The sequence below is a fragment of the Callorhinus ursinus genome, unplaced genomic scaffold (genome assembly GCF_003265705.2).
Source record: "Callorhinus ursinus isolate GAN/ISIS: 27379988/994484 unplaced genomic scaffold, GSC_fseal_2.0 scaffold15, whole genome shotgun sequence".
Taxonomy (NCBI): domain Eukaryota; kingdom Metazoa; phylum Chordata; class Mammalia; order Carnivora; family Otariidae; genus Callorhinus; species Callorhinus ursinus.
In genome coordinates this window covers 20,656,952-20,672,144 of record NW_027397077.1, presented here as the reverse complement: position 1 = coordinate 20,672,144, position 15,193 = coordinate 20,656,952, and the positions used below count along the sequence as shown (strand labels likewise).

At 40.7% G+C, this 15,193-nt stretch overlaps 1 protein-coding gene across 1 annotated transcript; it reads right to left on the bottom strand.

The window, feature by feature from the left end:
* Positions 1 to 7,540: 7,540 nt before the first annotated feature.
* Positions 7,541 to 8,059, bottom strand: LOC112833591 (glycine cleavage system H protein, mitochondrial-like). Its single transcript, XM_025884749.1, has one exon. It carries the CDS (start codon positions 8,057 to 8,059, stop codon positions 7,541 to 7,543), a length of 519 nt encoding a protein of 172 aa, XP_025740534.1.
* Between the last annotated feature and the right edge of the window lie 7,134 nt (positions 8,060 to 15,193).

Below are 15,193 nucleotides of genomic sequence, written 5' to 3'. Positions count from 1 at the left end.
TATACTATATAAGAGATTGACATGTATTACACAACTAATGTTCTTTCAATAACAACGATACTTGTATTTATAAGAAGCTTTTAGGGGCACCTGGGTAGTTCAGTCAGTTGAGCCTCCAACTCTTGATTTCTGCTTAGGTCATGGTCTCAGGGTCATGGAATCGAGCCCAGTGTAGGGCTCCGTGCTGAGGATGAAGTCAGCTTGGGATTCTCTCTCTCTCTTTCTCTCTCCCTCTCTGCCCCTCCCCTCTAGTGCTCTCTTTTCTGTCTAAAAAAAGAGAGAGAGAGAGAGAGAGAGGCTTTTAACTTTTCACTGGCTTTTACACATATTATTTCATTTCAGATCATTTTATATACCTAAAACACACATAGATGTCGGATTCCAAACCTAGATGAAATTTGCAACTGATTTTGAAGTAGTGATAAATTGCTATGGATGTACCCCTAAGATCACGTCTTCCCTAATGAGAACAGCGTGCGTGTATCTTTAAACCTCCAGTGTGAAGAGGCTGACAGTTGATATATTAGTGTAAGAGGCAAGCTCTTTTCCAAGTCCCTCCCAGGGATCATGTGCACGTTTTTCAGATACGGAGTGTTCAGAATTGTTTTTAATTTGGAGCCAAGAACTTTGTCTTTTCAGCTGACTCCTTTTCTTGTTCTTACCTGTATCCCCTTAAGCTGGGATTGTAAGGAGAGTGATTAAAATCAAACAGATACCTTCTTCTGTGGCCAGAGAGAGAACATTCTGTAAGGCAGGGGAATTATTGGTAGAGGGAGCAGCGGATTTTAAGGAAAACCTTCCACAGTGAGATTATACCAGGCATTTGATGGGGGAGGGGTATCGCTTGAGGGCATGACAAAGTTGGGGAGAGGTGTATGTTTGTGAATCCAAAAATACTGGTCAGGGAGAAAAATAGTTAAAACTTGGGTAGGTCTATCTACTGTTGCTCATAGCGAATAAGCTGAGAACACAAAGACTGAAGCTAATTGTATAGTTACTATGGTAGGGTTTAGGAGCTTGCTCTTGGATTAAGACTGAATTATGTTTGATTCCGAGGTCAGTGACCCAGGGTGACTTACCTCTCTTGGGCCTCTCCCTATAAAATGGGGATGATCGAGTCCTCTAAGATCATAGATTCAAAGTTTAATTGAAATAATTTACATGAAACATTTAGCATTCCATTTGGCACACAGTAATTGCTTAATAAAGGCTACCCATCATCAGGGCTGAAATTTAACTTGTGTTATCAGAGTGGATGCTCATAAATTCAAGAGGCTAAAGAATGAAAATGGTGGGAGGTCAGACTGAGGTCCTGAAATACCAAAATGAAAGAGGGAGATTGCATGTATTTCATGGATAGTCAGGACTCTGAAACCGGCTAAATCCTGGCTTCCTCATTTAGGGTTGCCTGCATTAATAAAATGGTAGAACACGTGAGGATGAATGTTTAACTGCTACTTCCATGGGACATAGAAATATTCAACTAGAGTTTGATTTCCCCACTGTAACCTGGACTACCATACATTTATACTTACAAACATGGTAATCATAAAGTTTGCATCAATAACTTTACTTCACACTTGTTTAAGTAGCCATAGAACTTTTTTAAAAAAATCAGTGAGATTGGAATTAATAAGATTTTTGTTTGTCATACTCCATCAAGTGTTCTATCACTTTTTTCTAGGAAGATTTTTGAAACCTTTCTTTTCTCCTGTCTCCTCTACTCCCCTCCCTAACAAAAATTTAAATTAAATGATTCTCTGTTGGGATTCTGGGCACCTTACATATATCAGTACATACTACATGTGACGATGATGATGATGATGTTGTTACTGAGTGAATTTTTTTTTTTTTTTTTTTTTTAGAGAGTGAGAGAACATGCACAAGAAGGCAGTGGGGAGAGGGATAGGGAGAGAGACAGAATCTTAAGCAGGCTCCACACTCAGTGCAGAGCCCCATGTGGGACTTGATCTCACGAACCTGAGATCCTGACCTGAACTGAAATCAGGAGTCAGCTGCTTAACCAACTGAGCCACCCAGGCACCCCTATTGAGTGACTTCTATGTGCCAGATGCCATGCTTCGTCTTTTAAAATTAGCTCCTTTAATCCCTACAGCAACTCTGCGAGACAGATACTGTTATTACAAGTGGATAAACTCAGCACAGAGAGGTTGAACAACCTGCCCAAGATCAAATGATCAATAAGCAGCAGCATTTGTATTCAGAGCAGGGCACTTGACTCCAAAGCTCTAACTTGTAGCTTCAGTGACTTGATCAGGTCCAACTCGTGTTTGACATTGTTTGGCAAAGCTTTGTTTGCTTTTGGTAGAGAGCCCACATGTCCCAAGTTGCCCAAGAGAGTCTAGTAATATGATTTTTAATAGTGTCTACTTTCACTCCCAAATTGTCCTGGCCTTGTTTGCATGATAAAGTCTATGGTCTTCCTAGTCTTTATCCTCATCTCTCATTAGGGTTCATACCTTTATTTATTACCACTCCCCCAGACAATCAGAGCTATACGATGCCCACCCGGAGCCTTCTCCACTCCTTCACGTTGGCACCTTTTAATGCCAAAGTGTCTGCAGAACCTACTAGGCTCTTGGAGATGCTGTAGCTACCCCTCTGCTCACCATGACACCCTTTATTCATTTTTGGGATTTTCTGCACTCTGTCACTATGCCTTGTTGTGCACTGTCTGTATAGTTGTCCTGGTTTGGGGATGATCTCCGTCACCTCTTCTGGCATTTTCCCCTCAGCTTCATGCTCCCATACCCCATTCCATAAAATTCTCTACTTTGGAGCTGAGACCTCTTGGCTGGGCTTAGTGACTTTGTTTCCTTTCATGAGGAAGTGATGAGCACAAGTTGTAACATATGTTCTCTGGCTGGGCATCCATCCTTAGAAATAGGCTGTTCACCTGCTAAAAGGGAGGAGACCATTGAATAGACCCACAGATTCTCCATTGAAAGCCTCGTTTGTTCACAAATCATTCTTTTACAAAGTTTATTTCTTATAAATGTGTATATGTTGCTAGATTATGAAAAAGTTGCCTCTGATGTTTTGAACAAAATAAAAGAATGGGAGAGTGGGACAAGGAACCTATAATTTTTTACCCAGTTAAAGGAGGAAAACTACATTCTGTTTGCTCCCACTCCACATACTGTTGTGTCGGCCAGGACCCAGTTACAATGCAGCAGCACCCTCTCTAGCGTCTTCCCTTTTGCTGAGTGAACCTGTTCCACATTCACACAGGGGTCTGAGGCTTAAGGTTCTGCGGTAGGGAGAGAGTGGGTAGCCTGTTTCACTGCCATCAACTTCAGATCTTGATGTCCTACACCTTCTGTGACGTTATGCATCAGAAGACCCAGAATGCGAGTGTGAGATCATTATATGAGAAAGCAAGTACTGTGTACACGGTAAATAACCCACTTTTTTTTTTCCTTCAACTAAGGTGATGTTTAAAGGGTTTTTCCTTGAAACAGTTTCCCAGAATCATCCAGTAAGTTCCACAGGCATTTAAAGACTAATGATCATCCATATCTATATCCCAGTTACAGCCTTATTATTACCTTTCTTACCTTGTGATGTAACTAATATGGTTTTCAATTTCTTCTGGCCAGTGCCTCGCCCAAGCTAGCCATCTGGCTACTGCAGGCTGAAATGGGATATTCTTTCCCCTCTACTTAGCTTCCTTCAAATTTATCTTCACTTCTTTACAACAGAAATCCTACATAGCCAAAGGAAAAAAAGGTGGAAAATCCGGTATGTGGAAAGGGATATCCTTTAAGACAGCTTGTTCAAAAGGCACACCCAGTACTGCATTTAGATGAACATTCTGGCTTTCATTTATTTTCAGGCAATCCAATTGCAGAAGTGAAATATAGAGCAGAGAGTATGACCATTGTCATGCTGTGTTCATCTAATACATCTGGACAGCTTTAGAGATACACACACAAAGAATTTGGCAAATGTAAGTGTTCTCTGACATTTACTTGGTAGTAAACATAAGCATCTGACATCCTCAGCTTCATTTGCTTAATTACTGAAAATATACTCTCTCTTTCTCTTAACCAGTTTAAGAAATTATATTAAGTTACTTCGTATCTTTTTTATTTTATTTTATTATGTTATGTTAGTCAACATACAATACATCATTAATCTTTGATGTAGTGATCCATGATCCATTGTTTTCGTATAACACCCAGTGCTCCATGCAGTACGTGCCCTCCTTAATACCCATCATCGGACTAACCCATCCCCCCACCGCCTCCCCTCTAGAACCCTGTTTGTTTCTCAGAGTCCATAGTCTCTCATGGTTCGTCTCTCCCTCTGATGCCCCCCCCTTCATTTTTCCCTCCCTTCTCCTAATGTCCTCCCTGCTGTTCCGTATGTTCCACAAATAAGTGAAACCATATGATAATTGACTTTCTCTGCTCGACTTATTTCACTTAGCGTAATCTCCTCCAGTCCCATCCATGTTGATGCAAAAGTTGGGTATTCGTCCTTTCTGATGGCTGAGTAATATTCCATTGTATATATGGACCACATCTTCTTTATCCATTCATGTTGAAGGGCATCTCGGCTCTTTCCAGAGTTTGGCTATTGCAGACATTGCTGCTATGAACATTGGGGTGCATATGGCCCTTCTTTTCATTACATCTGTGTCTTTGGGGTAAATACCCAGGAGTGCAATTGCTGGGTCATAGGGTAGCTCTATTTTTAATTTTTTGAGGAACCTCCACACTGTTTTCCAAAGTGGCTGTACCAACTTGCATTCCCACCAACAGTGGAAGAGGGTTCCCCTTTCTCCACAACTTCGCCAACATTTGTTGATTCTTTCCCTGTCCATTTTTGCCATTCTAACTGGTGTAAGGTGGTATCTCAATGTGGTTTTGATTTCAATTTCCCTGATGGCTAATGATGATGAACATTTTTTTGTGTATCTGTTAGCCATTTGTATGTCTTCTTCAGAGAAGTGTCTTTTCATATCTTCTGCCCATTTTTTGATTTGATCATTTGTTTTTTGCGTGTTGAGTTTGAGAAGTTCTTTATAGATCTTGGATACCAGCCCTTTATCTGTAGTGTCATTTGTAAATGTCTTTTCCCATTCTGTGGGTTGCCTCTTTGTTTTGTTGACAGTTTCCTTTGCTGTGCAGAAGCTTTTTATCTTGATAAAGTTCATTTTTGCTTTTGTTTCACTAGCTTTTGGAGATGTATCTTGAAAGAAGTTGCTGTGGGTGATGTCAAAGAGGTTACTACTATGTTCTCCTCTAGGATTTGATGGATTCCTGTCTCACATTGAGGTCTTTCATCCACTTTGAATTTATCTTTGTGTATGGTGTTAGAGAATGGTCGACTTTCATTCTTCTGCATGTGGCTGTCCAATTTTCCCAGCACCACTTGTTGAAGAGACTGTCTTTTCTCCATTGCATGTTTTTTCCTGCTTTGTCAAAGATTATTTGACCATAGAGTTGAGGATCCATATCTGGGTTCTCTATTCTGTTCCATTGGTCTATGTGTCTGTTTTTGTGCCAGTACCATGCTGTCTTGGTGATCACAGCTTTGTAATATGGCTTGAAATCGGGCAATGTGATGCCCTCAGCTTTGTTTTTCTTTTTCAACATTTCCTTGGCGATTCGGGGTCTTTTCTGATTCCACGCAAATTTTAGGATTGTTTGTTCCAGCACTTTGAAAAATGTCATTGGAATTTTGATCGGGATGGCATTGAAGCTATAGATTGCTCTGGCTAGCATAGACATTTTAACAATGTTTATTCTTCCAATCCATGAGTATGGAATATTTTTCCATCTTTTTGTGTCTTCTTCAATTTCTTTCATGAGTGTTCTGTAGTTCCTAGAGTATAGATCCTTTACCTCTTTGGGTAGGTTTATTCCGAGGTATCTTATGGTTTTTGGTGCTATTGTAAATGGAATAGTTTCTCTAATTTCTCTTTCTATAGTTGTATTGTTAGTGTATAAGAAAGCCACTGATTTCTGTGCATTGATTTTGTATCCTGCCACATTACTGAGTTGCTGTATGAGTTTTAGTAATTTGGGGATGGAGTCTTTTGGGTTTTCCACATAAAGTATCATGTTATCTGCGAAGAGAGTTTGACTTCTTCTTTGCCAATTTGAATACCTTTTATTTCTTTTTGTTGTCTGATTGCTGTTGCTAGGACTTCTAGTACTGTATTGAACAATAGTGGCAAGAGTGGGCATCCTTGACATGTTCCCTATCTTAAGGGAAAGGCTTTCAGCTTTTCCCCATTGAGGATGATACTTGCTGTGGGTTTTTCAAAGATGGATTTTATGAACTTGAGGAATGTTCCCTTTGTCCCTATACTCTGAAGAGTTTTAATCAGGAAAGGATGCTGTATTTTGTCAAATGCTTTTTCTGCATCAATTGAGAGGACCATATGGTTCTTCTCCCTCCTCTTATTAATCTATCACATTGATTGATTTGCAAATGTTGAACCACCCTTGCATCCTGGGGATAAATCCCACTTGATCGTGGTGGATGATCCTTTTAATGTATTGTTGGATCCTATTAGCTAGGATTTTGTTGAGCATTTTGGAATCCATATTCATCAGGGAAAGTGGTCTGAAATTCTCCTTTTTGATGGGGTCTTTGCCTGGTTTGGGGATTAAGGTAATGCTGGCCTCATAGAATGAGTTTGGAAGTTTTCCTTCTGTTTCTATTTTTTGAAACAGCTTCAATAGAATAGGTATTATTTCTTCTTTGAATGTTTGGTAGAATTCCCCAGGGAATCCATCAGGCCCTGGATTCTTGTTTCTTGGGAGGTTTTTGATCACTGCTTCAATCTCGTTACTGGTTATTGGCCTATTCAGTTTGTCAGTTTCTTCCTGTTTCAGTCTTGGTAGCTTATAGGTTTCCAGGAAGGCTTCCATTTCAGCCAGATTGCTCAGTTTATTGGCATATAGTTGTTGATAATAATTTCTAACAATTGTTTCTATTTCCTTGGTGTTAGTCGTGATCTCTCCCCTTTCATTCACAGTTTTATTAATTTGGGTCCTTCCTCTTTTCTTTTGGATAAGTCTGGTCAGTGGTTTATCAATCTTATTAGTTCTTTCAAAGAACCAGCTTCTAGTTTCGTTGATCTGATCTACTGTGTTTCTGGTTTCTAATTCATTGATCTCTGTTCTAATTTTAATCATTTCTCTTCTAATGCATGGCTTAGGCATCCTCTGTTGCTTTTTCTCTAGTTCTTTAAGGTGTAGAGTTAGTTGGTGAATTCGGGATTTTTCTATTTTTTTGAGTGAGGCTTGGATGCTATGTATTTCCCCCTTAGGACTGCTTTTGCAGTATTCCATAGGTTTTGGACCGATGTGTTTTCATTCTCATTGATTTCCATGAATTGTTTAAGTTCTTTGATTTCCTGGTTGACCCAAACATTCTTGAGCAGAGTTGTCTTTAGCTTGCAAGTGTTTGAATTTCTGTCAAATTTTTTCTTGTGATTGAGTTCCAGCTTTTTGTTTGTTTGTTTGTTTGTTTCATACTAGTTTATTTAGGCGTTCCATTTTCACTCCTCAGTAGATTTTATGTCTTTCTCATATGCTTCTTCACTCATTAATTCATCCAGTTCTGAAGGATTACTGAGTGCTATCTTGATCAGCCAACCATCTTCATAACAAGATTTGTTGACAAGTCCTGGATTTTCTGCAAGAGCTTCATTAATTTCAGTTACTTCTGATAGAGGAGAATAGAGTTCACTAGCAGCTTTCACACTTTCCAAAGCACCAAACTCATCTTGTTTGTTCAGTTTTGTCCCAACTTCAGGCAGACTACAGTACACAACATCTCCCAGAGTTTCCTGTGCAAAATTGCTGATTCCCACTGTTCCAATACCATTTTCTGTTGTTATCCATTCATGTTTGTCTGTGAATTCATGCACGGAGAGCAGAGCGGAGCCCGGGCTCAGTGTCTGGTCGGCGCCGGCCCTCAGCCCCCAGGGCTGTGGCAGGCAGGGTGCGGCGGGCGCGGAGGCGATGCACAGACTGCAGACCGCAGCCCGCACGCTCTGCACTGCTCTCAGCGCCATGTTCATAGAGGTGCGGGGGTCACAGTGCAAGGGGCTCGGGAATCCCAGCCGGCCGAATTCCAGTTTTAAAGCACTGTGGTCTGAGAATATGCTGGGAATAATCTCAATCTTTTGGCATTGGTTGAGACCTGATTTGTGACCCAGTATGTGGTCTATTCTGGAGAAAGTTCCATGTGCACTCGAGAAGAATGAGTATTCTGTTGTTTTAGGGTGGACTGTTCTGTATATATCTATGAGGTCCATCTGCTCCAGTGTATCATTCAAAGCTTCCTTCCTTGTTGATTTTCTGCTTAGTTGATCTGTCCATTGCTGAGAGTGGAGTATTGAGGTCTCCTACAATTAACGTATTGTTATCAATATGACTCTTTATTTTGGTTAACAGTTGGCTTATGTAGATTGTTGCTCCCATGTTGGGGGCATAGATATTTACAATTGTTAGATCTTCTTGTTGGATAGACCCTTTAAGAATGATAGAGTGTCCTTTTGTGTCTCTAATTACAGACTTTAGTTTAAAATCTAATTTGTCTGATATAAGAATTGCTACCCCAGCTTTCTTTTGAGGTCTGCTGGCATGGAAGATGGATCTCCATCCCTTCACTTTCAGTCTGGATGTATCTTTAGGTTCAAAATGAGTCTCTTGTAGGCAGCCTATGGATGGGTCCTGTCTTTTTATCCAATCTGCAACCCTGTGCCATTTTATGGGAGCATTTAGGCCATTCACTTTGAGAGTGATTATTGAAAGATATGAATTAATTGTCATCATGTTGCCTGTGAAGACGTTGTTTTTATAGATTGTCCCTGTAAATTTCTGTTGTATATGACTCTTGGGGTCTTTCTCCTTTTATAGAACCCCCCCTTAATATTTCTTGCAGGGCCGGCTTAGTGGTCACATATTCTTTCAGTTTCTGCCGGTCATGGAAGCTCTGCATCGCTCCATCCATTCTAAATGACAGCCTTGCCAGATAAAGTATTCTTGGCTGCATGTTCTTCTCATTTAGCACCCTGAATATGTCTTGCCAGGCCGTTCTGGCTTGCCAGGTCTCTGTGGATAGGTCTGACATTATTCTGATGTTCCTCCCTCTGTACATAAGGAATCTCTTCCCCCTAACTGCCCTTAAGATGGTTTCCTTGGCTCTAAGATTTGCAAGTTTTACTATTACATGCTGGGGTGTTGGCCTGTTTTCCTTGATCTTGGAACGGGTCCTCTCTGCCTCTAGGACACGAATGTTTGTTTCATTCCCCAGATTAGGGAAGTTCTCAGCTACGATTTGCTTAAATACATCTTCTAGTCCTCTCTCTCTCTCCACTCCCTCCGGGATTCCAATTATTCTGACATTGGAACACTTCATGGTGTCACTTATTTCTCTGATTCTATTTTCATGGATTCTGAGTTGTTTTTCCCTGGCCTCCTCTTTTCACTTTTTATCTATTATATTGTCTTCCAGGTCGCTTATTCGTTCTTCTGCCTCACTTACCCTAGCTGTTAGATTATCTAGATTGGATTGGGTCTCATTGATAGCATTTTTAAGTTCTGCCAGTTCAGCTTTCATTTCTGCCCTTAGAGACTCTATGTTGCCATTAATTGATTTCTCCATTCTAGCCATTGTCTTCACAATTGCTAGCCTGAATTCCATCTCTGACATCTTGGTTATATCTGCATCCATTTGTAAATCTGCAGCATAAGTCATAGTCTCTGAGTCTTTTCTATTTTGAGGGTTCCTCCTCCTAGTCATTCTGTTGATGGGTGGTTGAGGGAATGTATAGAAGCCAAATTATTGACCAGAACCCAAGCAAAATGCACCTGTCTTCTAGGGACCTTAGGGTTGCTGGCCTCTTGTTTTCCCAGCCTGTCTTCTGGGGGAGGGGCCTGCCGCACTTGTACTCAGGCAACCCTGTTTGGGCAGAATTGCCCTGCCCCCAGTGGTGGGGGATGGGCTCAGTGGGACTCAGTTTTAGGGGCTTTTGTTCTCTGGCAGCTTTCCCTGGCTGCTTTCTGCGTCTCTTCCGTGAGTCAGAGCAGAAGAGACCATTTCCAACCCTCTGCCTCAGAGCAGAGAGACCGCAGTCTGTTCAGTGAGCTCTCCAGGCCACACCGTCTCCATTTCTGTCCATGCTACTATCCGCTGCAGCGGCCTGGGTTGGTTGTGCGCCCCTCCGCAGCACCCCCAGTCCTGCCTCCAGGTCGGGGCACGTCTCTGCCCTTTATGCTTCTAAAACCACCAGCCGCTCTCAGATCGCAGGCGCGACCCCGCCGCTCCGGGTTTCCGCCCTGGGGGCTGCCCTAAAGTCCTTTCCCTGCCACTACCGGTCAGGGAGTCTGTGCCCTGTCCCCAGCACGCGAAGCTGTCGCTCACCGGCAGTGCAGGATCCCCTTGGTCAGTCTCCCTCCCGCTACCGTTTATCCTCCGATATCTGCCCCGTGGAATCAGGGATCCCCGCTTCATACCTCAAAACCAACCGCCTGCGACATTCTGTTTGTAGAGATCCAGATCTTCTTACATCTCAGGCTGATTTCGTGGGTGCTCAGAGTGGTCTGGTAGATATCCAGCTCAATTCCGGGGACCAGTTGAAATAGGGTCCCATACTCCTCTGCCATCTTTCCTCTCCCCCAAGTTACTTCATATCTTTTAAAAAAAAGTGTTAGAATACTGTTTGGAGAAAACAACAGGACACTAAGTTTAGCAAGAAGTGTCTTTTATATCATTCAACTTGCTGAATGTAAAAATCTAGAAAAGAGAAAATTGGAGAACAAAATACTTAAAAGCTAATTCCTTGGGGTGCCTGAATGGCTTGGTTGGTTAAGTGTCTGCCTTCGTTCAGCTCAGGTCATGATCCCAGGGTCCTGGGATCAAGCCCTACATGGTGCTCTCTGCTCAGTGAGGTGCCTGCTTCTCCTTCTCCCTTTGCCCCTCCCCCTGCTTGTGCTCTCTCTCTCGCTCTCTCAAATAAATAAATAAAATCTTAAAGAAAAAAGCTGATTCCTTATACCCAAAAGGATGTTTTAAAATTAGTAAACTTCATTTTTAGAGTAGTTTTGGGTTCACAGCAAAATTGAGTTGGAAGTATAGAGACTTCCCAATACTCCCTGCTCCCCTCCCCTGCCACGACTTGCCCATTATCAACATCCCTCATCAAACGGTATACTTAGGGTAATCAGTGGACATATGCTGACATAATCATTATCACCCAAGTCCATAGTTTACATTAGGGTTCCCCCTTGATGTACATTCTATGTGTTTGGACAGATATATAATGACATGTATCCACCACTGCAGTATTGTACAGAATAGTTTCACTGACCTAAAAATTTTCTCTGCTTCACCTATTCATCCCTCTTACCCCTGACTCCCTGGCAACCACTGATCCTTTTATGGTCTCTGTAGTTGGTAATGGGCTTTTAGGCCACACAGTCGCCTCCATGTCATAATCTCAGTATGTGGTGAGGTTTCCTCCTTGTTCAGCATCTTGGAGTTTTGCATTTTTGTCTTAATCAGGGATGGCTGATTTCCACAAAAAGAAACTCTCAAGCTTGTTCAAGTAAAGAGAAAGGCAATTTATGGATACAACAAGTAATATAGTTGGGTTTGAGGGTGTGAGCTTTGGGATTAGATAGAACTGAGTTTTAATCCTTTTGCTACCAGTCACCAATCATAAAACTTGTGAGGACAAGTTACTAAATCTCTCTAAGCCTCAGTTTTGTCATCTGTAAAATGGGAATAATAATAGTTCTTGAAAGGGTGATTTGAGGATGAAATGAAACAGTGTATGTATGATGCCTTTGACATGTGCTCGGTAATACTGGCCATTATATGTTTGCCACAAATTTAGATTTCCTATCTTCATGAGACAGTAGGTGGCAGGTGCTTAGGGATAGAAGATACTTCTGTCTCTCTGGGGCCAGATGTTCAGCCTTTTTGTCTCCTTCATGGCTTTCCCCCTTTGTTTATCTTTTAATCTATTCTCTCTCTTGACTAACTTCCTCAGTTTTCTCTTTCTGTCTCTTGACTGACATGGCCAGTGTGACCACTCATCCTAAAATCTACTTGATTTTATGTTCCATTGCCGACAACAATTGACTGTAGATTCTGAATATCTTAGTTCAAACTCTCATTAATGACAGTGTGATTGGTTGTTGGTTAGCCAGTGGGTTGACATATTGGGTCAATTTTTCACTCACAGTATAATTAAGCTAGTGGTCAGGTTGTTGACTTCCAACACCAAATAAGTGCTACAGTTCATCCTACTTTGAGTCTCCGAGTGTTTTGTTCTATCATTCCTGATCCTCTGGCTTTTAGATTTAAGGCCTTGAAAAAACATGCTTTCCTTGTCTAATATCCAAAAGATCTGTCACTTAATATGCTCAAGCTTCTTGTAAGTTCGGCAAACCTTTCAAAGGGACATTTCAAAAGCTTCTAGACAAAGATAATTGTGTCAAAAGGGAAACAGCTGTCTCTGTATTTGCGGAGGAGAATAAAATTCAACAAATAGCAGAGATGAGACTCATGTATAATTAAAATAGGATTATTGCGGCATTTGACTCACCAGCCAGGAACTGGATTTCTCTGCCTCTGTATCTTTTCTCTTTCCATTCCTTCATTCCCACACTGTATCCCATCTTTCATTTAGTGCTTCCCTATTATTGGACCAGAATGCTCTTCGTCCTGTTTCATATAATGTTTCTCCGTCCTTATACTTCATCACCATTCCTTCCCTCCAGCGTCTTTTGTTCTTTAGTTTTCTATTTGTTTTATCCATTTTATTGTTGTTATTGTTATTGTTTTGTTTTGTGAAGAGAAAGATATGATACATTCTTACATTGCTTTCCTTTTATTTATTTCTGGGAACAGTAATTTTAGCTTTTTGTGTGGTGAGATCTCTCAGGACTCATTAAAGTCAGTTTCAAAAGCACAGTATTAATCTCTTGCTGTTTACATGTAAGCAATTTCAGCCAGTTTCCCAAATGTTTATATATGTGATCAGAGCTGTGGTTTACCTCCCGACTTTGTTTGGGAAAACCAAACTAAAACAGCGAGGCTTTTTTCTCTTTTGCCTGGGTTCATGACCATAGAGTTTCGTCCTCAAATAGGATTGACATTGTTCTGTTGTGTCATGGATGTTATAAATTCACAAAGTAATTTGTGCTGAAAATCTCAAAAGCCACATATATCTTTTCAATCAGAAAAGATATATGTGCATTTATAAAGGTGATAGCATTTTAATTTTTTTCTTTTTATTGTTATGTTAATCACCATACCTTACATCATTAGTTTTTGATGTAGTGTTCCATGATTCATTGTTTGTGCATAACACCCAGTGCTCCACGCAGAACGTGCCCTCTTTAATACCCATCACCAGGCTAACCCATCCCCCCACCTCCTCCCCTCTAGAACCCTCAGTTTGTTTTTCAGAGGCATTTTAATTTTTATTTTTGTCTTAAATTTAAATTCAATTAACATATAGTGTATTATTAGTTTCAGAGGTAGAGTTCAGTGATTCATCAATCTTTTATGATACCCAGTCTCATTATGTCACGTGCCCGCCTTCATGCCCCAGTTACCCCATCCCCTCATGCACATCCCCTCCGGCAGCCCTCAGTTTGCTTCCTCTGATTAAGAGTCTCTTATGGTTTGTCTCCCTCTCTGATTTCATCTTGTTTTATTTTTCCCTCCCTTCCCCTATTATCCTCTATTGTGTTTCTTAAATTCCACACATGAGTGAGATCATATGATAATTGTCTTTCTCTGACTGACTTATTTCGCTTAGCGTAATACCCTCCAGTTCCATCCATGTCATTGCAAATGGCAAGATTTCATTTTTTTTGATGGCTGAGTAGTATTCCATTGTAGATATATATATATATATACCACATCTTCTTTATCCATTCATCTGCCGGTGGGCATCTGGGCTCTTTCCATAGTTTGGCTATTGTGGACATTGCTAGCATTTTTATTTCATTAAAACATCACAATAGCTGAACAGTAGTATTTTTGATTGGTTCATGGCACAAATATTAGCTGGGTGTCTGCAAAGAACTAGAAGTAAAAAAAGGTTGAGAGGGTATAAGATAGATACACACTGGAGGCTGTTTAGTGGAAGATTCAAACAATAAATAAGTTGTAGAATTGTTTGAATTTCCCAGGTTATTGCAGAATACCTATGTGAAGGATTATTAGAAACTCTTACACATTGATTTTTATCCTTAGAAGGAGGGAAAATCACTGAATAAATGAGTTTTGAGTGTGTTTTATTCATTTAAAAAAACTAAATGAATTTCCATCTTGACCCGAAATCTCAATTTATGTCTACTTTATCTTTTTTCAGATATTCAACAGTTTCTGAGCTTCTCTTACGTCTGTGCTCTGTGCTGCAAATAATAATAATAATAATAATAACAATATAATAATGATGTGCTGTTTAGTATTGAGCCAGGTATTAGGCAAGTAATTACACACTTACATATTTATTTATAAATTCAGTTCCATGCTATGAAGAAAAGTACAAGGACCTATAAGAGCATTACAGGGGACCTAATTCAGTTTGTGGTGTTATAATACAGAGCAGAGTGCTTAATTGTATGGGAGCTGGAATCAGACCTAGGTACCAGTTCTGACTGTGCTACTTACTAGCTTTATGACCATAGAAAAGTGACTTAACTTCTTTAAGCCTCCTTCTGTGAAATGGGCACAGGAATTAATACTTCCTATTTCAACTGCTTGTTGCAAGGGACCAAACAAGCACTTACACATAGAACAGGAGCTTTTAAAAAGTAGCCTTTATTGTTAATTCTAATGCTCTTAAACACAGAGAACAACAAGTAAGAACAAAAGCATTATTTGGAAGCATCTGTGGGCACAGTACCAAGATTTTACCATTAATTCCAGGAGCTCTGAATAGCGGGTGTTATTGAGACTTCCTTCATTCTGCAACAATCTGTCCCTGTTTTGAATGCTGTCGCTCCACTTCCTCTTGATTCCAAAGCAGGGGGAGAACTCTGTGTGGGCCTGGTCATGAGTCTACCTGAGGTTATGTTTTACATCCATTTCCACTGTTATCTGCACGTCATCGATCTTGGTCCCTGACATGCCTTGAAATATGAGCTTTGCCTCAACCAGGCCTCTCTTCACGTCCTCCTTC